We start from the raw sequence: 26,469 nt of genomic DNA, 5'->3' as shown, positions 1-26,469 counted from the left end.
ACCCAGATACTTGGTCAAACAACTGTCTAGATATTGCTGTGAAGATAATTTTTAGATGAGATCAACATTTAAGTCAGTTGACTTTGAGTAAAGCAGATTACCCTTTATAATGTGGATGGACCTCATTTAATCAGTTGAAGGATGTAAGAGAAAAAGACTGAGTTTTCCCAAGGAAGAAGGAATTCTGCTTCCAGACTGCCTCTGGACTTGAGTTGCAATATTACCTCTTTCCTGGGTCTCCAGCCTTTTGGCCTGCCCAAAAGATCTTAGACTTGCCAGACCCCACAATCACATGAGCCAATTCCTTAAAATAAATCTCTTTCTATATATACACATTCTATTGGCTCTGTTTCTGTGAAGAACACTTACTAATATAATACCTGTCAGAATGGCTAAAAAAAATTAGTGATACCACCAAATGCTGATGGGGCTTTGGAGAAACTGGATACTTGTACAGAACCAAACGGAATGTAAAATGGTATAACCACTCTGAAAAATAGGCAGTTTCTTTTAAAACGGAAAATTGACTCAATATTTATTCAGCCTGGCAGTTGCACTCTTGGACACTTACAACTAAAAAATGAAAACATGTGTTCATGTTAGAAACTTGTACATGAATGTTCATAGCAGCTTTATTCATAAGAGCCAAAAACAGAACAACTCAGATGTCTTTCAGTGAGTGCATAATTAAACAAACCATAGTATATCCACACCATGGAATGTTGCTCAGCAATAGAAAGGAATGAACTATTGATACACACAACAACTTGGACAAATCTCAAAGTAATTATTATGAGTGAAAAGAATCCAATCTCAATGGATTGCATGATATATGATTCCAATTTATAATATTCTTGAAATAACAAAATTAGATAGAGAAAAGATCAGTGTAGTGGGTATGGAGACAAAGAACCTGCATGAGGGAGCCTGTGTTAATGGTACACTTCTGTATCTTGATTGTAGTGGTATAGCTATACAAATAATAAACTTGCACAGAATTATAAACACACAAAGACACATACACAAACTAGTGTATGTATAATTGGTAGGATCATTATAAGCTCTGTGACTTGTACCAATGTCAAATACACAGTTTTATATTGTACTCTTATTATATAAGATGTTTAGGAGAGGCTGAGTGAATGGTGCATAGGACTCCTTGTACATTTCTTTGCAACCACCTGTGAATCAATTATTAAAATGAAAAGTTAAAAAGAAGAGCTTCTTGGGACTTCCCTGGTGGCTCAGTGGTTAAGAATCCGCCTTCCAATGTAGGGGACACAGGTTCGATCCCTAGTCCAGGAAGATCCCACATGCTGCAGAGCAACTAAGCCTCTGAGCCACAACTGCTGAGCCTGTGCTCTAGAGCCCGTGAGCCACAACTACTGAAGCCTGCGTGCCTAGAGCCTGTGCTCCACAACAAAAGAAGCCACCGCAATGAGAAGCCCGCACACTGCAATGAAGAGTAGCCCCCGCTTGCCGCAACTAGAGAAAGCCCGCGCTTAGCAATGAAGACCAAATGCAGCCAAAAATAAATAAAAAATAAATTAATAAAAAAAAAAAGAAGAGCTTCTTGCAGCCTGATTCATACATTTTCTGGGTTGAGAAAGACATTGAAATGCCTTGGTTTTTAGTAAAAGGCAGTTATCCCAGTCCTTCTTTTTTAACTTTCTTGGGTTTAAGGATTGCATTGCTGTTAATTAGTATTCACACCACCCTTACAAAATGCTTTATATAAAAGCAAAGCTTAGGAAGCACAGTATCCATCTCAGCCGTTGTATGAAGGGATTAGTGATAGGTCAAGCCTTGTCTGTAACATTAGGAACCCAGCCTTTGGGTGTTAAAGGGCAGAAAATTTGGTCTCAAGGGTACTAAGGTAACAGAAAAAGCCTCAGCCACAGAGAAATAGAATAGGATCATTGTTGCTGTTTTGTGTATGAAGATCAGAATAGCAATGATGACAAAACTGTTATTCAGTGTTAAACCTGGAGGGTTATGGGATACAGGTTGTTATATTTTTATGGTAACTGTGCTTCTACTTGAAAAACCTAAGTAAGTTTTTTTTTAGTTAAAACAGAATGGGCAGTCCATGTGGAGGCAGAGAATTTCGACACAGTTTTAGGTTCTGTGGTTTGGAGACAAAAGAGGAGCAAGTTTGGAGTGGGAATGGAGACAGTAGCATGAGCTCAAATGGGCAGCCAGCGCAGGATTCTTCTCGAGACCATCCTGTCAGAGGGAAGGCTTGTGAGGCTTTGGGAAATAGGCCAAGGAGAATGGGGTAAAGTAGTAGTGTTTCTCTTCACTTATAGATTTTTATCCCGTAGGCAGTAAGGGGCTAATCCAGACCGAGTAGAGAAATGACACAAATGTGCTGTAGGAATTTCAACCAGCAGTATTTTATAGGAGAAATTAGAGTGGATGGAGAGTACCTATATGGCTGAAAACCAGTTTGTTTGTTTTTTAATTTTATTTTTTGGCTGTGTGGCATGTGAGATCTTGGTTCCCCGACCAGGGATTGAACCTGGGTCCCCTGCATTGGAAGGTGGAATCTTGGCCACTGGACCGCCAGGGAAGTCCCCCAAAACCAGTTTTATTCAACAAAAAGTGTTGTATTGGGTTGGCCAAAAAGTACCATAACATCTTACAGAAAACCCGAACGAACTTTTTGGCCAACCCAATAATTCAACAAAGTGGTGAGGGTCCTGACTCACCTGGGAGTATAAGATAGAGACATGTATTTATGAAAATGATTCTGTACTCCAGTAAATCTTTTTCGGCATGGACTAATTTGTATCTCTTCATAGTCATACTCTGCACGATCTGTATATAGTGCATCAAACTTAGAAGTGTGACCTTAAATTTAAATTTTGTTTAAAAAACCAGGAGGTCAATAAAATTTAAACTGCTTAACAACTATGTATACAAAAAAAAAAAAGAGACATGTGAGAGGACTAACGCGACTGAATCTTTAAAAAAAGGGCTGGAGTTTGAACTTGAGTACATAGAAAAAAATGGTAACATCCATGGAAAAGAGTTAACTTGGGAAGAGAAGTTGTTTTGCTTTGTTGTGTGGGTTATGGTGGGAGGGGCATAAAATGGTGAGGAGGGACTGGACTAGCAGCCCTCCCACAGCTGGTTGAAGCTTGAGTTTGGACCATCCTATGACTGGTGGGCCACAGCTGACAGGAGTGGGGAGGGAGGGAGAGCCCGAAGGAGAGCTTTGGGAAATGATTACCTCTGGGGTGCAAAGAATGAAGCAAAGCGGGTTAAGTGAAAAATGGGATGTATAAGGGCCACAGCGAAGTTTAAATAAGTTCCAGTCTTAGTCCCAAAACCTTTAGATTTGACATATTTATGCCTACCACTTCCATTTAAAAGTTGGGGTACTGTCACATCTTAACTCTGGACTGTTGTCATGACTTCGATTCATGTTCAGTAATTTGGAAGGGGTTTTTAAAAATACGGTGACTTAACAATATGAGCAGAGTTGTTTGGCTTTGGTATGTTTAGTCCCTGCTTATAAAAGATGGCAAGAGAGACTGTTCTGGACCACTGTGCTTAGAGACCCCTCATGCATAAGAAAGAAGCGCTGTGTAAGCTCCATAATGAATGGGACCATTCTAGATGTGTGTGAGCCCTAGATCACGATGTCTAACATTGTAAAATACATAAACTAAAACACCGGCAGCTTTACCTTTAGCCTTCTCAAAGTCTTAGCTGTTTCTGAATTCCCATGTCACTTCCCATGAGAGCATGTATGAATCTTTTTCTATTTTGGGTAATAAAATTGGTTATAAATTTACTCCCTCTCCCCCTTCTTAATACTGTAGTTTAGTAGTTTTTAGCACTTTCTCCTTTGGCCATGTCTGAAAGAAAGTCTGGGGAATTCCCTGGTGGTCCAGTGGTTGGGACTCCTTGCTTTCATTGTCGAGGGCCCGGGTTCGATCCCTGATTGGGGAACTAAGATCCTGCAAGCTGCACGGTGCAGCTGGAAAAAAAAGTCTGACTGAGCCGTCCTGTGAAGAAGGTAATGGGAACTTCAGTCTACTCCAGGTTACACAGTCAAGATTTTAATTTCCAGACTGAAGTCTCTCTTCTATAAATTGTCTGTTATTATTTTTGCCAGTGATATTTTTGCTGCCAAGAGCTATAGAATGATATAGAATAGTATCATGAAAAACAGGTCAATTTCTTAAAAGATGTGTTTTTGATTTATTTTTTCCTTTTGGTTTTTAAGCAATTTGGATTATTTAATGTATGAATCATTTCTTCCCTCAGGTAACTGTGAGAGATTAAAAACCAAGTTCCCCTACAAATTTCAAGACCTTTGGCTTTATCCTAAAAATGGAAACTAAAGATATTGGTAATGATTCTCTGTATAACATCTTGAATCTGTTACACAACCAATTTAAGGAAATGTATTCCATTGTTATTTCATAGGAAATAAATTGCTGAGTTCCAGCTTCAAGGAAGAGCTAAATATTACATCATAGGATATCTCTCTTGATTGAACTATTAAAGCATTGTATCAAAAAACAAGAAAATGTGACATTGTAAAGCCTTTGGAAATATAAGTTGTAAAACAGCAGATAAATTGAATTGCAAAAGAAAAAAAAACCTTTTTATATTACAGGAAATAAATGTTAATATGGAGAATGATTTTAAGACTGAGTTAGCATCATCTGTCTTCACTCTTCAAAGTTCTTCAGAGACATTGTTTTCTATTCAGCTATTAGATTTCAAAACAAGTTTACTGGAAGCATTAGAAGAATTACGTATGAGAAGGGTAAGTTTCTTTTTAAAATGCTTTTTTAAATCAGAGAACTTGATTTTGTCTTAAGGGAGAAAAAAAGACAATGAAATAACCTCTTATTTAGAAAGAAGAAATACAGCCCAGATAACAGAGTAAAAGAGAAAAGGTCAGATTTAGTCAACATCAGGAGATGGAAAAGAAGAAGTTATAAACTAAAGTGAAAAATAAAACAGAGATTTGGTAAGTCAGCTAGTACTGAGTGCCTTGGAATTCATAGATAGCATTACAGTTGGATACTATGGCTGATAAAAAAAAGAACTGCTCTTTCAGGAGATTATAGTTTTGTTACGGCTGTAAAATGGGTGCCAATGAAATGATTAAATATGAAACAAGTAACATGATTAAGTGACAGAATAAGTGTATGTAGTAAGTATTCTGAGTTCAAATAATAAACTATCCTTATTTTTGGAAGTGATAACCTTGAGATTTTTAGAAAGGAGATATCTAGTATAAAATTGTAAAAGATGTTTGGTTTTAGCAGGAGATCTGTATTGGACAAAAACCCTTAAAAGCATTTCATTTCTGAGATTCTGTGGGTCTGAATTTGCAGAGCATGTTGTCAGCTCTTAGATAGGTTGGAGTTAGTAAGATTCTGAAAAGAAGAAAATAAACTCTAAAACACTGTAATAATGATCTAGGGATGTGGTCACTAGGACTTATGTGTAACTGAAGATAGAACAAAAGAGACAGAAAGGAGAATCAATAGAATTTGCTAACTTCCTGAAAATAAGGTATAAGTGAGAGAAAAAGAGATCTGAAACAACATTTTTATTATATAAACCCTGTTCTAGGATTTAAAAATATTGCGGGGCTTCCCTGGTGGCGCAGTGGTTGAGAGTCTGCCTGCTAATGCAGGGGACACCGGTTCGAGCCCTGGTTTGGGAAGATCCCACATGCCGCGGAGCAACTACGCCCGTGAGCCACAACTGCTGAGCCTGCGTATCTGGAGCCTGTGCTCCACATCAAGAGAGGCCGCGCTAGTGAGAGGCCCGCGCACCGCGATGAAGAGTGGCCCCCACTTGCCACAACTAGAGAAAGCCCTCGCACAGAAACGAAGACCCAACACAGCAAAAATAAATTAATTAATTAATAAACTCCTACCCCCAACATCTTCTAAAAAAAAAAAAAAAAAAAATATTGCGATTTGTTGTCATAATAAGAAAATTTAATTACCACAATGCTCATCGTGTATAAAGCTACTTACGGGCTTCCCTGGTGGCGCAGTGGTTGAGAATCTGCCTGCCAATGCAGGGGACGCGGGTTCGAGCCCTGGTCTGGGAAGATCCCACATGCCGCAGAGCAACTAGGCCCGTGAGCCACAACTACTGAGCCTGCACGTCTGGAGCCTGTGCCCCGCAACGAGAGAGGCCACGACAGAGAAAGGCCCGCACACTGCGATGAAGGGTGGCCCCCGCTTGCCTCAACTAGAGAAAGCCCTCACACAAAACGAAGACCCAACACAGCCAAAAATAAATAAATAAATAAATAATCCTTCCCTCTACTTTAAATAAATAAATAAAAATAAAGCTACTTACTATCAGTATCACAAAACTCTATTAAACAAAGAAGAAATCCCGCTAAAAAAAGGTATCTTAGATAAGCATTGAAAATAACTACTATTATAAAATTAACTTAAAATGTTATCTTTTCTAAGTAAAGCAAGTTTAGGTAACTATTTAAAGCTTTATATTCTGTTTTATTATGTTTTAAACACTATATTTTTGTCTGTTTATATTTCTTCCATGAAAAATAAGCTTCCCTTAAAAATCTTCTGAGGGCTTCCCTGTTGGCGCAGTTGTTGAGAGTCCGCCTGCCGATTCAGAGGACACGGGTTCATGCCCCAGTCCGGGAAGATCCCACATGCCACAGAGCAGCTAGGCCCGTGAGCCATGGCCGCTGAGCCTGCGCGTCCGGAGCCTGTGCTCCACAATGGGAGAGGCCACAACAGTGAGATCACGGCCCGCGTACCGCAAAAAAAAAAAAAAAAAAAAAAAAAAAAAATCTTCTGAAAAATTTCAGAGTAACAGTAGGAACAGTGGTTTTTAGTAATCAAGTGCAGGAATGTGTACTACGTTTTCTTAATATTTATTTATTTATTTTATTTTTATTTTTGGCTGCATCGGGTCTTAGTTGCAGCATGAGGGATCTTTGTCATGGCATGCGGGATCTTTCGTTGTGGTGCATGGGCTCTTTGTTGTGGCGCTTGGACTTCTCCCTAGTTGTGGCACACAGGGCTCTCTAGTTGTGGCTCACGTGCTTAGTAGCTGCAGTGCATGGGCTTAGTTGCCCCGTGGCATATGGGATCTTAGTTCCCCAGCCACGGATCAAACCCCATGTCCCCTGCACTGGAAGGTGGATTCTTAACCACTGGACCACCAGGGAAGTCCTGAATGTATACTACTTTTAATAACATTCCCCACTGAAAGGAGAACTTTATTCTTAAAAAGGGGGAAATTCCTCCTTTCATTGGAAAATGACAGTTACGATTTTCACATTTACCATAATGGCAACACTTTATCCATATTGCTGGATTTTATTTTTCATCCATATTTTAATAGGAAAATTTCAAAAACGCATAATAGTTGAAAGAATTTCACAGTGAACACCCATATATCCACTAAGATAGGGAGAATAATGGCCACCCCAATGATGTCCACATTCTAACTCTCAAAACCTGTAAATATGTTACCTAACATGGCAAAAGGGACTTCACAGATATGATAAAGTTACATATTTTGAAATGGAGATTCAGATGGGCCTAATTTGTTCCACGGGTTCTTATAAGAGGAAAGCAGGATAATCAGAATCAGAGCAAAAGATGTGATGTCAGAAGTAGAGGGTGTGGTCAAAGAGATTTGAAGAAGTTATACTGCTGGCTTTGAAGATGGAGGGTAGAAGCCACAAGTCAAAGTGTGCAGGTGGAAGCTGGAAGAGGCAAGGAGTTCCCCCACAGAGACTTCATGAAGGTGTACAGCCCATCCGACACCTTGGTTTTAGCTCAGTACGAATATTTTAGATTTCTTTCTTTTTTAATTTATTTTTTTATTGAAGTATAGTTGATTTACAATGTGTGTTAGGTTCAGGTGTACAGCAAAGTGATTCAGTTACAGGTGTGTGTATGTATATATATATATGTGTGTGTGAGTATATATGTGTGTGTGTGTGTGTGTGTGTGTGTGTGTGTGTGTGTATATATATATATATTCTTTTTCAGATTCTTTTCCCACATAGGTTATTACAAAATATTGAGTATAGTTCCCTGTGGTATACAGTAGGTCCTTGTTGGTTATCTATTTTATATACAGTAGTGTGTATATGTTACTCCCAAATTCCTAATTTATCCCTCCCCACTACCTTTCCCCTTTAGTAACCATAAATTTGTTTTCTATGTCTGTGAGTCTGTTTCTGTTTTGTAAGTATGATTTTTTTAAGATTCCACATGTAACTGATATCATCTGATATTTGTCTTTCTCTGACTGACTTACTTCGCTTAGTATGATAATCTCTAGGTCCATCCATGTTGCTGCAAATGGCATTATTTCATTCTTTTTTATGGCTGAGTAATATTCGATTGTGTGTATATCTATATATTGATATCTATATCACATCTTCTTTATCCATTCATCTGTTGATGGACATTTAAGTTGCTTCCATGTCTTGGCCATTGTAAATAGTGCTGCAATGAACACTGAGGTACATTTATCTTTTTGAATTATGGCTTTCTCCGGATATATGCCCAGGAGTGGAATTGCAGAATCATAGGGTAGCTCTATTTTTAGTTTTTTAAGGAACCTCCATACTGTTCTCCATAGTGGCTGTAACAATTTACAGTCCTACCAACGGTGTAGGAGGACTTCCTTTTCTCCACACCCTCTCCAGCATTTATTATTTGTAGAAATTTTGATGATGGCTATTCTGACTGGTGTGAGGTGATACCTCGCTGTAGTTTTTGATTTGCATTTCTCTAATAATTAGGGATGTTGAACATCTTTTCATGTGCCTTGTGGCCATCTGTATGTCTTCTCTGGAGAAATGTCTATTTAGATCTTCTACCCAGTTTTTGACTGGGTTGTTTGTTTGTTTGTTTTTGATATTGAACTGTATGAGCTGTTTATGTATTTTGGAGATTAATCCCTTATCAGTTGCATCATTTGCAAATATTTTCTTCCCTTTTGTAGCTTTTTTTGGTTTTGTTTATGGATTTTTTTGTTGAGCAAAAGCTTTTAAGTTTAATTAGATCCCATTTGTTTATTTTTGTTTTTACTTCCTTTACTCTAGGAGACGGATCCAAGAAGATGTTGCTGAAATTTATGTCAAAGACTGTCCTGCCTAGGTTTTCCTCTAGAAGCTTTCTAGTACCCCGTTTTACATTTAGGTATTTAATCGATTTTGAGTTTGTTTTTGTGTATGGTGTTAGGGAGTGTTCTAATTTCATTCTTTTACATGTAGCTGTCCAGTTTTCCCAGCACCACTTATTGAAGTGACTTTTTTCCATTGTATATTTTTCCTCCTTTGTTGTAGGTAAATTTACCATAAGTGCATAGGTTCACTTCTGGTCTTTCTCTCCTGTTCCATTGATTTATATTTCTGGTTTTGTGCCAGTACCATACTGTTTTGATGACTATAGCTTTATAGTATAGTCTGAAGTCAGGGAGCCTATTTCCTCCAGCTCTGTTTTTCTTTCTCAAGATTGCTTTGGCTATTCGGGGGTTTTGTGTTTCCATACAACTTAAAAATTTTTTTGTTCTAGTTCTTTGAAAAATGCCATTGGTAATTTGATAGGGATTGCATTGAATCTGTAGATTGCCTTGTGTAGTAGTCATTTTGACAATATCGATTCTTCCAATCAAAGAACATGGTATATCTTCCCATCTGTGTCATCTTTGATTTCTTTCATCAGTGTCTTATAGTTTTCGGAGTACAGGTTTTTTGTCTCCTTGGGTTGGTTTTTTCCTAGGTATTTTATATATATATATTTTTTTTTTTTTTTTTTTTTGCGTTACGCGGGCCTCTCACTGTTGCGGAGCACAGGCTCCGGACGCGCAGGCTCAGCCGCTCCACGGCATGTGGGATCCTCCCAGACCGGGGCACGAACCCGTGTCCCCTGCATCGGCAGGCAGACTCTCAACCACTGCGCCACCAGGGAAGCCCTATTTTATATTTTTAAAAAATTTTATTTTATTTATTTGGCTGCATTGGGTCTTAGTTGTGGCACGTGGGATCCTCACTGCAGCATGCAGGATCTTTTATTGTGGTTCACAGGCTCTTTGTTGTGGTGCATGGTCTTCTCTGTAGTTGTGGCACGTGGGCTTAGTAGTTGTAGCACGTGGACTCTCTAGTTGTGGCGCATGGGCTCTAGAGCACACATGCTCAGTAGTTGTGGCATGCAGGCTTAGTTGCCCTGCAGCATGTGGGATCTTAGTTCACCAACCAGGGATCAAACCCGTATCCCCTGCATTGGAAGGTGGATTCTTAACCACTGGACCACCAGGGAAGTCCCTGTATTTTATTCTTTTTGATGCTATGGTAAATGCGATTGTTTCCTCAATTTCCCTTTCTAACCTTTTGTTGTTAGTGTATAGAAATGCAGCAGATTTCTGTCTATTAACTTTTTACCCTGCAACTTTACCAAATTCATTGATGAGCTCTAGTAGTTTTCTGGTAGTGTCTTTAGGATTTTCTATGTATAGTATCATGTCATCTGCAACCAGTGGCAGTTTTACTTCTTTATTCCAATTTGGATCCCTTTTATTTCTTTTTCTTCTTTGATTGCTGTGGCTAATACTTCCAAAACTATGTTGAATAAAAGTGGCGAGCGTGAACATCCTTGTCTTGTTACTGATCTTAGAGGAAATGCTTTCAGCTTTTCACCATTGAGTATGATGTTAGCTGTGGGTTTATCATATATAGCCTTTATTATGTTTGGGTAGGTTCCCTCTATGCCCACTTTCTGGAGAGTTTTTTCATACATGGGTGTTGAATTTTGTCAAAAGCTTTTTCTGCATCTATTGAGATGATCATATGGTTTTTGTTCTTCAATTTGTTAATGTGGTGTATCACACTGATTGATTTGTGGATATTGAAAAATCCTTGCATCCCTGGGATAAATCCCACTTGATCATGGTGTATGATCCTTTTAATGTACTGTTGGCTTCAATTTGCGTGTATTTTGTTGAGGAATTTTACATCTATGTTCATCAGTGATATTGGCCTGTAATTTTCTTTTTTGTGTGGTATCTTTGTCTGATTTTGATATCAGGGTGATGGTGGCCTCATAGAATGAGTTTGGAAATGTTCCTTCCTCTGCAATTTTTTGGAATAGTTTCAGAAGGATAGGTGTTAACTCTTGTATAAATGTTCGGTAGAATTTGCCCGTGAGGCCATCTGGTTCTGGACTTTTGTTTGTTGGGAGTTTTTACATTACTGATTCAATTTCATTACTGGTAATTGGTCTGTTCATATTTTCTATTTCTTCCTGGTTCAATCTTGGAAGATTGTACCTTTCCAAGAATTTGTCCATTTCTTCTAGGTCGTCCATTATATTGGCATAGAGTTGCTTGTAGTAGTCTCTTAGGATGCTTTGTATTTCTACGGTGTCTGTTGTAACTTCTCCTTTTTCATTTCTAATTTTATTGATTTGAGTCCTCTCCCTCTTTTTCGTGATGAGTCTGGCTAATGGCTTATTAATTCTGTTTATCTTCTCAAAGAACCAGCTTTTAGTTTTATTGATCTTTGCTATTGTTTTCTTTGTTTCTATTTCATTTATTTCTGCTCTGATCTTTATGATTTGTTTCCTTTGCTAACTTTGGGTTCTGTTTGTTCTTATTTCTCTAGTTCCTTTAAGTGTAAGCTTAGATTGTTTATTTGAGATTTTTCTTGTTTCTTGAGGTAGGCTTGTATAGCTATAAACTTCCCTCTTAGAACTGCTTTTGCCGCATCCGATAGGTTTTGGATCATCGTGTCTTCATTGTCATTTGTCTCTAGGTATTTTTTGATTTCCTCTTTGATTTCTTCAGTGATCTCTTGGGTATTTAGTAATGTATTGTTTAGCCTCCATGTGTTTGTGTTTTTTACGTTTTTCTCCCTGTAATTGATTTCTAATCTCATACCGTTGTGGTCAGAAAAGATGCTTGATATGATTTCAATTTTCTTCAATTTACTGAGGCTTGATTTGTGACCAAAGATGTGATCTATCCTGGAGAATGTTCTGTGCGCACTTGAGAAGAAAGTGTAATCTGCTGTTTTTGACTGGAATGTCCTATAAATATCAAATAGATCTATCTGGTCTATTATGTTATTTAAAGCTTCTGTTCCCTTATTAATTTTCTGTTTGGATGATCTGTCCATTGGTGTAAGCAAGGTGTTAAAGTCCCCCAGTATTATTGTGTTGCTGTAAATTTCCTCTTTTATAGCTGTTAGCAGTTGCCTTATGTATTGAGGTGCTCCTATGTTGGGTGCATATATATTTATAATTGTTATATTTTCTTCCTGGATTGATCCCTTGATCATTATGTAATGTCCTTCCTTGTCTCTTGTAAGTCTCTTTATTTTAAAGTCTATTTTGTCTGATACGAGTATTGCTACTCCAGCTTTCTTTTGATTTCCATTTGCATGGAATATCTTTTTCCATCCCCTCACTTTCAGCCTGTGTGTGCCCTTAGGTCTGAAGTGGGTCTCTTGTAGACAGCATATATATGGGTCTTGTTTTTGTATCCATTCAGCAAGCCTGTGTCTTTTGGCTGGAGCATTTAATCCATTCATGTTTAATGTAGTTATAGATATGTATGTTCCTATGACCAATTTCTTGATTTTTTGGGTTTGTTTTTGTAGGTCCTTTTCTTCTCTTGTGTTTCCCACTCAGAAGTTCCTTTAGCGTTTGTTGTAGAGCTGGTTTGGTGGTGCTGAATTCTCTTAGCTTTTGCTTGTCTGTAAAGCTTTTGATTTCTCCATTGAATCTGAATGAGATCCTTGCTGGGTAGAGTAATCTTGGTTGTAGGTTCTTCCCTTTACATCACTTTAAGTATATCATGCCAGTCCCTTGTGGCTTGTAGTGTTTCTGCTGAGAAATCAGCTGTTTTCCTAATGGAGTTCCCTTGTATGTTATTTGTCGTTTTTCCCTTGCTGCTTTCAATAATTTTTCTTTGTCTTTAATTTTTGCCAATTTGATTACTATGTGTCTCAGCATGTTTCTCCTTGGGTTTATCCTGTATGGGACTCTGTACTTCCTGTACTTGGGTGGCTATTTCTTTTCCCATGTTAGGGAAGTTTTCAACTATAATCTTCAAATATTTTCTCGGGTCCTTTCTCTCTCTCTTCTCCTCTGGGACTCCTATAATGCAAATGTTGTTGCGTTTAACGTTGTTCCAGAGGTTTCTTAGGCTGTCTTCATTTCTTTTCATTCTTTTTTCTTTATTCTGTTCCACAGCAGTGAGTTCCACCATTCTGTCTCCCAGGTCACTTACCCATTCTTTTTTTTTTTTTAATAAGTTTATTTATTTTATTTTTGGCTGCATTGGGTTTTTGTTGTTGCACGCGGGCTTTCTCTAGGTGCAGTGAGCAAGGGCTACTCTTCATTGCAGTGCGCAGGCTTCTCATTGCGGTGGCTTCTCTTGTTGTGGTGCACGGGCTCTAGGCACGCGGGCTCTATAATTGTGGCACACGGGCTCAGTTGCTCCGTGGCATGTGGGATCTTCCCAGATCAGGGCACGAACCTGTGTCCCCTGCATTGGCAGGCAGATTCTTAACCACTGCACCACCAGGGAAGTCCCCACTTATCCATTCTTTTGCCTCAGTTATTCTGCTATTGATTCCTTCTAGTATAATTTTCATTTCAGTTATTGTATTGTTCATCTGTTTGTTTGTTCTTTATTTCTTCTAGGTCTTTGTTAAACATTTCTTGCATCTTCTTGTTCTTTGCTTCCATTCTTTTTCCGAGGTCCTGGGTCATCTTCACTATCATTATTCTGAATTCTTTTTCTGGAAGGTTGTCTATCTCTACTTCATTTAGTTGTTTTTCTGGGGTTTTATCTTGTTCCTTCATCTGGTGCATAGCCCTCTGCCTTTCATCTTGTCTACCTTTCTGTGAATGTGGTTTTCCTTCCACAGGCTGCAGGATTGTAATTCTTGCTTCTGCTGTCTGCCCTCTGTTGGATGAGGCTATCTAAGAGGCTTGTGCAAGTTTCCTGAATGGAGCGACTGGTGGTGGGTAGAGCTGGCTATTGTTCGGGAAAAATCTTTAATTCCAATTAATAAATGTAGGAGGAAGCAGAGAAATAAAAACCACCCTTAGAACATCACAGTAATAATTCCTGCAGGGAAGATCCACTGATGAATGCTAAAATTAGTGGATGAAACTTTTAGGAGAAACAATAGTTGCATAGTCACACAATATCTTCCCCAAATTATTTAATAAGTTACTGTGGTGGTTTTATACATGTTTACATATTGTTTGATACTCCTCCCTCTAGGAAGTGGAGCTTAATTTCCCTTGCCTTGATTGTGGACTAAGTTCTAACAGACAGAAAATATAAAGGGAAAAATACTGTTTTTTTTTTAAAACACAGTATGTTTTTAAAAATACAGTTTACTGTGGAGAAACCTGGCAGATACCACCTTAACTAAGTGATTACGGTTAAGATCCCCAGAAAGAATTTATATTGTATCAATAATTCATGTGAATATGAAGTACTCATGATATAATGTGATGAGAAGGGATCTTTACCTCTGTGGTATTCTTCCCCAAAACATAGTATAATCATGAGAAAATATCAGACAAACCCCGTATGTGGAATATTCTGCAAGATACCTCAACAATGCTTGTCAAAAGTATCAAGGTCATGAAAAACAGGAAGGCTGAGAAATTCTCACAGATTGGAGGAGTCTAAGGAGACATGATTAAATGTAACATGGTATCCCATTTTGTGTTCTGGAACAGATATTGGTGGAAAAACTAGTGAAATATATAAACTTTATAGTGTAATCAATAATATTGTTACCATGTTACTTTCTTAACCTTGATAAGTATATCCTACTTATGTAAGATTTCAACATTAGGGAAGCTGGGTAAAGGGTATACAAAAACTCTACTATCTTTACACAAGTCTTCTGTAAATCTAAAATTATTTCAAAATAAAAAGTTTGTAAAAAGAAATTAGAACTTTGAAACAGTGAAAATTCAAGAAATAGTATAGTACAAATTAATGTGATTCTTTTTTTTTTTATTTTTGAGAGATATTAAGTAAGCAAGACTATATTTGGTCATTCACTTAATGTTTCCTGAGCACTTACTGTGACAGGTTTTAGAGATTATAATACCATGTAATAATAAAGGAGTGCAGAATATACTGTGAGAGTGTGGCTAAGGAAATGCCTAACTTTACTAAGGGGAGTGAGGTAAGCTTCATGGAAGAAGTAACTCATGCAAAGATATGAATGAGTAGGAATTTTGGATCAGTCTTTCTATCAATTATGTTAGTCTTTTTAAGGAATTAAATTTTGACTTTGATGATTCTCTTGCATATTTGTTTTATGTTTTATTACTATCTGCTCTTATCTTTATTATTTCCTTACTTTAATTTGTTGTTTTTTTTGTCTTGAACTTTTGAAGATGGTATTTAGTTGATTAATTTTAACCTTTTTTTCTTTTCTAATATACAGTATTTAAGGCTCTAAACTTTTCTTTTAGCATGCCTTTAGCTGGATTCTACAAATTTATGTAGATTTTATCTTCATTATCATTCAGTTCAAATTACTTTCTAATTTTTTTTTTTTTTTTTGCGGTACGTAGGCCTCTCACTGTTGTGGCCTCTCCCGTTGCGGGGCACAGGCTCTGGACGCGCAGGCTCAGCGGCCATGGCTCATGGGCCTAGCCGCTCCGTGGCATGTGGGATCCTCCCAGACCGGGGCACGAACCCGTATCCCCTGCATTGGCAGGCAGACTCTCAACCACTGCGCCACCAGGGAAGCCCTACTTTCTAATTTTGTTTTTGTTTTTTTTTGCGGTACACGGGCCTCTCACTGTTGTGGCCTCTCCCGTAGCGGAGCACAGGCTCCGGACGCACAGGCTCAGCGGCCATGGCTCACGGGACCAGCCGCTCCGCGGCATGTGGGATCTTCCCAGACCGGGGCACGAACCCGTGTCCCTTGCATTGGCAGGTGGACTCTCAACCACTGCGCCACCAGGGAAGCCCACTTTCTAATTTTCATTGTAATTTATTCTTTGACCCATGTGTTATTTAGACGTGTACTACTTCACTTATAAATGTTTGGGAGTTTTATTTTACTTTTTTTTAATTTTACTTTTTATTAACTTTTAAAAATTGAATTTTAGCATAATTTTACTATGTCAGATTGTAAGCACTATATAATTTCAACCACTTAATATTTTTGGAGCTTTTCTTTCTAGCCAAGCATATAATCAAGTTGGTAAATACTCCAACATAGATGAACATGAATATAATATGTATTCTGTATTTCTTGGGTGCAGTATACTATGACTGTGAATTTGGTCAACTTTGTCAGTCTTGTTCAAATCTTCTATATAGTTATTGATTTTTTGTCTATATTTTCCTTCTTTTTCTTTATCTGTCCATGTTTCAGTCTGGTTATTTTTTTTTTGTTCTTTCAGTTAATGAATTTTCTCTTCAGTTTACCTAATCTGATGATTAAGTCAATCTATTGAGTTCTTAATTTCACTTCTTAAATTTTCAGTCCTAGTATTTTCATTTGGTTCTACTTTTATAACTTTCATTCCTCTGCTGAAATTTATTTTGTCATATAATTTCTTGAGCATATTAGTTTTATCTACTTCAGGTCTGTGTCTATAAACGCCAATATCTGGACCCCTTGTAGATCCATTTCTATTGTCTCTTTTTTTTCTCTTCATTTTTGGTGTTTTGACCTTTTGGCGGGGCACAGCCAAAACAAAACACAACAAAAAAACCCACAATGATTTGCTAGGGAAATTGTGAAGGAAACTGGGTAATTATTGGTATAATATGTGGTAAATAACATTAAGCAGCATTTTAATGCCCCATAAAGTTAGTTATGCTATGAGTGAAATCATACCCCTTTGTAATTATAATGATTTGTAGAATCTGTATCTTTATACTGCATAGAAAACTGATAAAATGAGTATTATCCACATTGCTGAAAGATAACATTATAATATGCTTCTACTATATTAGGATTTTGACTTAACTTCATGCTTTTTATTAAAAATTATTATTTACATTTTATTTGAACTTTTCATTTTTATTCATTCTTCAAGCAGCTTTCAAAAGTTATTAATAAAAATTCTTATTAAATTGCCAATGAGAAAATATATATTAAATTTGGTAAGAAAATCCCATGTGTAACTTCAATAAAGTATACAAGATAGAACCTTAAAAGTGTTTATTTTTTATTAGCTGCCTTAGGACTACAAGGATTTAAGTGTTTTTATAAAAACAATAAAAGAGGAGTAATTTGATGGTTTATTTACTCTTTATAACCTTTAGAAAGTGCCATGCTTTTTTTGAAGTACTTGCTTCAGGCTGTAGTTTTACAAGATGGGCTGTGTATTGGTCAGGCCTCTTCAATTCTTGACCCTGAACAGATTTAGGGACATAGTACATACACCAGGCACTTGTCCAAGCAGCCAAAACTGTTACTGGGTACTTTTATTCTCCTTTTCAAACTCATAATCCACCTCCTACGAAATTGCCCAATTCAGTTCCTCATGTTGTCTAATACAATACTAATCTCTCTTTCCGAGAGTTTCTTGGTTTGATTATCTATAAAATATCCAAGATAAATATCTCTAATATGCATGGCATAGCCTAAAAGTTCACATTTAAAAAAAAATCTCTTTCCTAATTCGTATTTAAACTACTGTTTTCATGTTAGTCAACTTAATCTATTACAAAGACTTCTCAAATAGAAAAATATTAATATTAGAATATCCATAACAATGTAAAAGTTTTTTGCCTTTCCTTTCAACAAATATTTCTTATTTTGAAGTGTTCAACCAAATAATCAGAATGTACTTGTATATTTAAAATAGGTAGTGTGATTTTGAATGGTTTTCTAACTTTTATGGGATATGAAGATTAAATTCTGAAGTTTTTGAAGGAAAGGAGTATATTATAGCAATTCATACTGTCCTACACAACCCACAGTTTCTTAAAGGTGATATAATGGCATGTTTAAGAGACTCTGGAGACAGATCATCTAGGTTCAAATACTTGCTCTGCTGTTTACCTGCTATATGACTTTAGGCAAGTTATTTATCCTCTTGCTGATAACCCAGTTTCCTCATTTATAAAATGGCAGTAACAAGAATACAAGTAACACATAAAATTATACCTAAGGTTAAATTAATGTATAAAAAGTGCTTAGAACAATATCTAAATCATAGTAAGATCTGAGAATCCCCTGTAGCCACTGAAAGAGAAGTGTAGGGCTTCCCTGATGGTGCAGTGGTTAAGAATCCACCTGCCAATGCAGGGGACGTGGGTTCGAGCCCTGATCCTGGAAGATCCCACGTGCCGCAGAGCAATTAAGCCCGTGTGCCACAACTACTGAGCCTGTGCTCTAGAGTCTGCGAGCCACAGCCACTGAAGCTCGCGGGCCACAACTGCTGAAGCCCGCACACCTAGAGCCAGTGCTCTGCAACAAGAGAAGCCATTGTGATAAGAGGCCCACGCACCACAATGAAGAGTAGCCCCCACTCGCCACAACTAGAGAAAGCCCACGTGCAGAATCAAAGACCCAATGCAGCTAAAAATAAAACAAATAAAAAAAATAAATAAAAGAGAAGTGTATAACCAGGCCCATATGAAGAAAGCTGTATCTTGTACATTTTCAATCCGCCTGCTTTGGGAAGATATGCATGTTATATGTTCTACACACCTCCCCCCAAAAATGTGTATACACTTATTTCTTTTTTCAACGTTTTGACTGTAGGTACGTATTACTTTGAGAGCTTCTGTTCTCTCCTCACTTTATTTATCACATAGCATACCTTGTTTGTATACATTCTGTCCCTTATTCCATGCTGGAAGAACCTTGACTGTGTCTTAGGGTCCAACTCTCACCAATATGAGTTAGGTAAATCCTGACTGTCCTAACCTCTCAGGAAGGTTCAATGCATTTCACCAACCAGCAACTGGTTTAGGAGTGGGCATGTGACCTAGTTATGGCCAATGAGATATCAGAAGATATGATTAGGAAGCTTCTGGGAAAAGTTTTGTTATCCTTTTAATAAGAGATTACACTTTTTCTACTGTAGGATAATGTCCTTTCCGTCCTTGATGCTTAAAATTAAAGTAGCCAAGGGGTGAAAAGCTTAAGGAAAATCACTTGGATAATGGCAAAATGGAAAATGGGCAGAATTATAGTCCTTGATGATATTGTTGAGCCACTGAAATAAATTCTAGAAGGACTCTGCCTTTGGACTTGTCATGTGAAACAGTTAAGTCCCATAAGCCATTGTGAGTCTGGGTTTGTTGTTGCTACTTGCTGCTGAAAGCATTTTCAGTGAGACAGCTTTCATGAAAGCCTCTTTGAATACCATAGCATAAGTGTGTGTATGTAATAAAACAAAGAACATGTGAGAGAGTCATAGGAAAATATTTCATAACAAAATGTATTTTATCTGTTAACATCCACTCTTTGATTTCTCCCAGTTTGTTATGAAAATTGTTAAACATACAGCAAAACTAACAGAATTTGACAGTGAACACTCATACACCATTAACATTTTACTGTACTTGTTTTATCACGTCTATCCATCTACTTAACCCTCCTTCAGCTTTATTTTTGACGATTCCAGAGTAAATTGCAGGCATCAGTGCACTTCCTAAATACTTCAGAATGCATATCATTCAGAATTCTATGGTGAAATTATGTGGGCCTGTACATTTCTTTTTTTGGAGCTTTTAAATTTATGACTATAGGGCTTTTGAAGATTGTTATTTATCTTCTTGGTTGAGGTCTGATAGTTTGTGGTTTTAGAAGAATTGGTCTGTTTCTGTAAGTTGTCAAATTTATGAGCATAAACTTGTTTGTAGCATTCCCTTAACTTTTTAATGGCTTTAGGACTTTTGTATATGGTTCTTTTAGCACTTTGAGCATATTTTAAATTATTGATTTATTAAAGTCTTTGTCTAGGTCCGTTGTCTGCACTTGCTCAGAGACAGTTCCTATTAAATTGTTTTTTTTTCCTGTGTATGGATCACACATTTTTTTAAAATAATTATTTTATTTATTTATTTTTGGCTGCGTTGGGTCTTTGTTGCTGCACGTGGGCTTTCTCTGGTTGCGGTGCACAAGCTTCTCACTGCGGTGGCTTCTGTTGTTGCGGAGCATGGGCTCTAGGCATGTGGGCTTCAGTAGTTGTGGCATGTGGGCTCTAGAGCGCAGGCTCAGTAGTTGTGGTACACGGCTGTAGTTGCTGTGCGGCATGTGGGATCTTCCCCGACCAGAATACAAACCCGTGTCCCCTGCATTGGCAGGTGGATTCTTAACCACTGTGCCACCAGGGAAGCACTGGATCACACTTTTCTGTTTGCTTGCATGCCTTGTAAATTTTTTTTGAGAAATGGACATGAATATTTTGAATATGTGACAACTCTGGAAATAAGATTCCTACCTCTTCTCAGGGTTGCTTCTTGTTTTTGTCATTATTTGTTTGTGTAGTGACTTTTCTGAAATAATTGTGTTAAGTCTTCAGTTTTTGTCATGTGCTCTTAGCTTAGTGATCAGCTAGTGCTTTGTTTGACATAGATTTCCTTAAATACCTGGAACCAAAACAAACAAACAAAAAAACTCTGTCTTTGCAGAAGAGCTCTGTGTGTGTGTGTTGGGGTATGCTTTCAACACTCAACCAGGCAGCTTTCAAGTCTACCTATTGAAGTTTCTGACAGAAGCTTCAGATTTCTCTAGTGATACCTTGTGTTTATTGTGTGGGCTAATTCAAGAGTATTACAATATTTTAAATGAAATCAGAGGGTTTTTCTAAATAACTGCTTCTTGCTTGGCTTTGGGCTTCCCCCCTTGACTTTGGGTCTTCCTTTTGTGCTGCTTCCCAGAGAGAGTCTATCCTTTCAGCTCTCCCAGCTATGTCTCACTGTTTTTTTACTTGACACTTGTTAGTTGGGTGGTGGCAGCAGGTGGGGAATAGGAACATTCTCTGATGTTTCTATTAAGCCTCAGTTTTTGGTGAACCCCAGTCTCAAGGTGAGGCCTCCACAAGAATTCTGATCCCTCTTTCATATTTAATTGTGGGCCTAGCATGTATTCCTTCCCCTCCCCAAAGATAGAGCTGTTTTATTTTTCTAGCCTTCTCCTCTCAGCTGCAGTGGGTTTCCATAAGTGCTCTCATGGGCTAGTTTTTATTGCCCTTCCCCCTGTAGATTAAGGCTTTTGTTCCTTAGAGGAGATAAGAAAGACAGGTCTGTCTAGGTAGAGTTTTCAGTGGTGTCTGCTGGTCCCTTTCCCCCCTGCTGCAGAGGATTTCCACTAGTGTCCTTAGATATAGTTTTTGTTGTCCTATCCCCTGCAGATTAAGGTTTTTGGTCTGTAGAAGATTTAGGGAAGAAGGCTTGTGACTGCTCTCCTCCCCAGCCAGTACCACAGGAGAAAAGCTTTCTCAGATTCTTCCCATCCTTCCCTGTAACCACCTGGTGGGTTTCATGGAAGAAAAACCTGTTAGAAGGTATAAACCTCCTTATTTCTAGAAGATATAAACTTCTTTATTTCTGGGGACCTCAGGAGATTCATGTTCTTACACCAGCCCATGTTCTGCCTTTAAAAATTTATTAAGGACTTTTAGCTGAGTTTTAAAATCGGTACTCAATGGCTTATGTCCCAGGTAAGCAAATGCTGTGGTTCTGTTCTCCCTGCAGTAACCCGTTTCTCTATCCAGATTTTGGATTACTTGGTCGATCTGGGACCTCAGTTCTCTGATGGATTTGGCTATTTAATTTGCAATTTTTCTAGCCCTTTTCCTTGTTGTAAATGTGGGAGGATGCTCTTTTTATCTTTCTAGAAAGAGTTGAAACTGGAAATTTTCAAGTCCTAATTTTCCTAGTATTTTTCTTCTTTTTGACTTAGGAAGCAGAAGCTCAGTATGAAGAGCAAATTGGTAAAATTATTATGGAGACACAAGAACTTAAATGGCAAAAGGTGAGTATTTTCTCCCCTCTAATTAGCATTTTATTTTATGTATTTTATTCCTTAATTGTGAAGTTAATTTTTAAATTTCCTAAACATATTTGGGGAATTGTGCTTCATTTTAGAGAGTCTCAAGAAAATTCCGACTAAAACTGTTAAGAACATTTAGGCTTCCAGAAAACTGAGAATAACTTTTTTTTTTTTTTTTACAATGTTGTGTTAGTTTCTTCTGTGAGAATAACCATTTTCCCCCAGGCTTTCTGATAAGAAAATAGACAAGGATAACTCTGAAAACTACTATGAACTATTTCATATCTGAGAAACATATTTTGTGTTATAGAGGAGTCAAAATGTTTTTTAAGAAGTGAAACTTCAGAATAGTACCGTATTTTCCTAGGCTGTTGTTATATACTATAACCAAATCTTAAAAAAAATAGTATCATATCTGATTTTCTTTTGATCCTTATCCATATAGAGGCATTTTTGATAGTGCCTCTCTTGCCTTTACACCAAAGTAATCTTTTCTTTTTTAAAATATTTATTTATTTATTTATTTGGCTGCACCAGGTCTTTGTCGTGGCACGTGGGGTCTTTGTTGACATGCAAGATCTTTTAGTTGCAGGTTGTGGGCTCTTAGTTGCAGCATGTGGGATCTAGTTGCCTGACCAGGGATTGAACCCGGGCCCCCTGTATTGGGAGTGTGGAGTCTTAACCACTGGACCACCAGGGAAGTCCCCCACCAAAGTAATCTTAACAGCTAAAAATTGAAAGCTTAATTAAGATGACCCTTCTTCTCAGTATTTGGCAATATTGAAACAGGAACTTGGAGATAACATGTCAGAAATAGAATTCAAATGACAGAGGATAGGCCAACGATGGGAATTTTGAGGCCAGAGAGATCCACAAGGTTGTGTGGGTTACATATTAGGGACAGGTCAAATAAAGAGACCTGTTTGTGGAGAGAAAAAACAGGTAAACACCAAATACAATCTAAAGCTCCAAGCAGACATAAAGTCAGAATGTAAAGTCAGAATGTAAAGTCGTATCTTGTTTTGAATAGAGTCAATAGTAGAAAATTATCAGAATCCTTAAGTTAATCAGTAAGTTTAATACAATCCAATTTAAAATACCAAGCGTGTGTTTGGTGTACTTAAGCTGATTCTAAGGTTTATATGGAAATAAACTTACAATAGTGGCTGGGAAAGTTTTGAAAAGGAATCTAGTCACACTAGATTCTTAAATATATTATAAAGCTATAATAGTTAAAATAGCTTGGTAGTATATATGAACAGATAGACTATAATGGAGTCCAGAAATCGATCCAAATACATAAGATAATTTAGTGAATGATAAAGGTGACATTGCTGATCAGGGGGGAAAAGTAGATTATTCAAGAAATGATATTAGAACTGGGTATACCATCTGAAGAAAAATAAAACCAGATTCCTACCTTACTTTACAAAGTTGTAGAAAAATAGAACTTTCATATATTTCTTATTGGCAATGTAAATTAAAAGTATCTTAAGTTCCCCCAAACACCTAAATCCCATAACCTTCTATATAACCCAGTTCTAATTTGTTCCTTTTGAGATACTACTAAGACTTTGTCAAGGTAGTGTCCTCACTTACTGCAGTGAATTCCAATAAACATGGTTTTGCTTTATTAACAGGTTGTTTGGTGGTGTTTCGATGGAGTTCATTTTTGTATATGGTGTTAGGTAAGGGTTCAGCTTCATTCTTTTTCTCCTTTTTTTTTTTTTTTTTTTTTTTGCGGTACGCAGGCCTCTCACTGCTGTGGCCTCTCCCGCCACGGAGCACAGGCTCCGGACGCGCAGGCCCAGAGGCCATGGCTCACGGGCCCAGCCACTCCACGGCATGCGGCAGGTGGACTCTCAACCACTGTGCCACCAGGGAAGCCCAGCTTCATTCTTTTGCTTGTGTATATCCAGTTTTCCCAGAACCTTTGGTTGAAAAGACTGTTCTTTCCCCATTGAATGATCTTGACACCCTCGACCATGTGTGTGAGGGTTTATTTCTGAGCTCTTTATTCCATTGGTCCATGTGTCTTTCTTTATGCCAGTACAGCACTGTTTTGATTCCTGGAGCTTTACAGTAAGTTTTGAAATTAGGAAGTGTGAGTCCCCCAGCTTTGATCTTCTTTTTCAAGATTATTTGGCTATTTTGGGTTCCTTGAGATTCCATATGAACTTTAGGATGGGTTTTTCTATTTCTGCAAAAAATATTATTGGGATTTTGATAGAGATTACATTGAATCTGTAGATAACTTTGGATAGTATTATTTTACAAATATGAAGTTTTCTAGTTCCAGAGCAAAAGATGTGTGTGTATTTTTAATTTAATTTCTTTGGGCAGTGTTTTGTAGTTTTCATTGTACAAGTCTTTCATCTCTTTGGTTAAGTTAATTTCTATGTATTTTATTCTTTTTAGTACTATTGTAAATGTAATTTTTTTCTTAATTTCATTTTTGGGTAGTTCATTGTTAGCGTACAGAAATGCAATTGATTTTTGTGTGACTTTGTATCATACTACTTTGCTGAAATCATTTATTCAAATTTTTTGTGGAATATTTAGGGTTTTCTACATATAAGATCATATCATATGCAAACAGATAACTCTTTTTCCTTTCCAAATTGGATTTCTTTTTCTTGCCTCATTGCTTTAACCAGTACTATGTTGAATACAAGTTGTGAAAGTAGGCATCCTTGCCTTGTTCCTGATCTTAGAGGAAAAGCTTTCAGTCCTTTACCATTGAATATTATGTTCACTGTGGGGTTTTCAAATATGGCTTTTATTATGCTGAGGTAGTTTCCTTCTATTCCTAGTTTGTTGAATTTCTTTTTTACCATGAAAGGGTACTGAATTTTGTCAGGTTCTTTTTATTGCATAAGTTGAGATGATTATGTGCTTTTTTGCCTTCATTCTGTTAATGTGGTGTATTACATTGACTGATTTTTTTGTATGTTGAACTCTCTTATCCCAGGGATAAATCCTACTTGGTCATGGTGTATGATCCTTTTAATATGCTTCTGAATTCAGTTTGATAGTATTTTTTTGAGAATTTTTGCATCAGTGTTCATCAGGGGTACTGGTCTGTAGTATTCGTAATGTGTTTTCATCTGGCTTTGGTATCAAGGTAATACTGGCATCAATCATGAGTTAGGAAGTGTTCCTTCCTATTCAACTCTTTGGAAAAGTTTGAGGAGAATTGCTGTTAGTTCTTTAAATGTTTGGTAGAATTCACCAGTGAAGCCATCAGGTTCAGGGCTTTTCTGTATTGGGAGATTTTGATTATGGATTCAGTTCCTATAGTCTCTTAAAATTTTCTATTTCTTCATAATTTGGTCTTCGTAGGTTTTGCATTTCTAGGAATTCTCCATTTCATCTAGGTTACCCAATTTGTTAGCATGCAATTGTTCATAGTACTCTCATCATACTTATTATTTCTGCAGAATCAGTAGTAATGTCCCCACTTTCATTTCTGATTTTAGTAATTTGAGTCTTCTCTGTTTTTCTTAGTCCATCTGGGTAAAGGTTTATCAATTTTGTTATCTTTTCAAAGAACCAATTTTTAATCTCAATTATTTTCTCTATTGTTTTTCTGTTCTGTTAAAGGGAGGGGGGATCTCTCCCATTCTTTTCTTTTTTAAAAATTTATTTATTTATTTATTTTTGGCTGCATTGGGTCTTCGTTGCTGTGAGTGGGCTTTCTGTAGTTGCAGCAAGCGGGGGCTACTCTTTCTTGCAGTGTGAGGGCTTCTCACTGTGGTGTCTTCTCTCGTTGCGGAGCATGGGCTCTAGGCATGTGGCCTTCAATAGTTGTGGCATGTGGGCTCAGTAGTTGTGGCTCACAGGCTCTAGAGCACAGGCTCAGTAGTTGTGACACAAGGGCCTAGTTGCTCCATGACATGTGGGATCTTCCCAGACCAGGGATCAAACCTGTGTTGGCAGGCAGATTCTTAACCACTGTGCCGCCAGGGAAGCCCTGCTTCATATATTCTGATGGTCTGTCATTCGGTTCATAAATGCTTATAATTGTTATATCTTCTTCCTTATTGAACGTTTTATGGATATATAATATCTTTCTTTGTCTAATGTAACTTCTTAAAATTTAAAGGCCATTTTTAATTTTATTTTTTTTTGTTCTTTTGGTTATTATTTTATTGGAATATCTTTTTCCATTTTTCTACTTTCAACCTGTTTGTGTCTTTAGATCTAAAGTGAGTCTCTTGTAGACAGCATAAAGTTGGATCATGCTTTTTATCCATTCTTCCAATTTTTGTCTTTAGGTGAGAGAGTTAAAATATACATTTAAAGTAATTACTGATAAGGAGCAACTAACTTGTGTCATTTTGCTATTTGTTTTCAATGTGTCTGATAGTTTTTGTCCCTCATTTCCTGCATTACCATCATCTTTTGTGTTTAGTTGATTTTTTTGTAGTGAGATGTTTAAATTCCTTTCTCATTTCCTTTTGTGTATATTC

At 37.3% G+C, this 26,469-nt stretch overlaps 1 protein-coding gene across 1 annotated transcript in view; it reads left to right on the top strand.

Annotated features, from left to right (window-relative positions):
• The window catches only part of CCDC73 (coiled-coil domain containing 73), a 142,449-nt gene that overhangs the window by 30,986 nt on the left and 84,994 nt on the right, over positions 1–26,469 (top strand). Inside the window, exons 2-3 of the mRNA XM_032640053.1 lie at positions 4,634–4,786; positions 21,908–21,979. Of these exons, the coding sequence (XP_032495944.1) occupies positions 4,634–4,786; positions 21,908–21,979 (225 nt within the window). The remainder of the gene's footprint in view (positions 1–4,633; positions 4,787–21,907; positions 21,980–26,469) is intronic.

Source organism: Phocoena sinus, chromosome 8, assembly GCF_008692025.1.
Source record: "Phocoena sinus isolate mPhoSin1 chromosome 8, mPhoSin1.pri, whole genome shotgun sequence".
Taxonomy (NCBI): domain Eukaryota; kingdom Metazoa; phylum Chordata; class Mammalia; order Artiodactyla; family Phocoenidae; genus Phocoena; species Phocoena sinus.
This window is presented reverse-complemented; position numbering and strand designations above follow the sequence as displayed.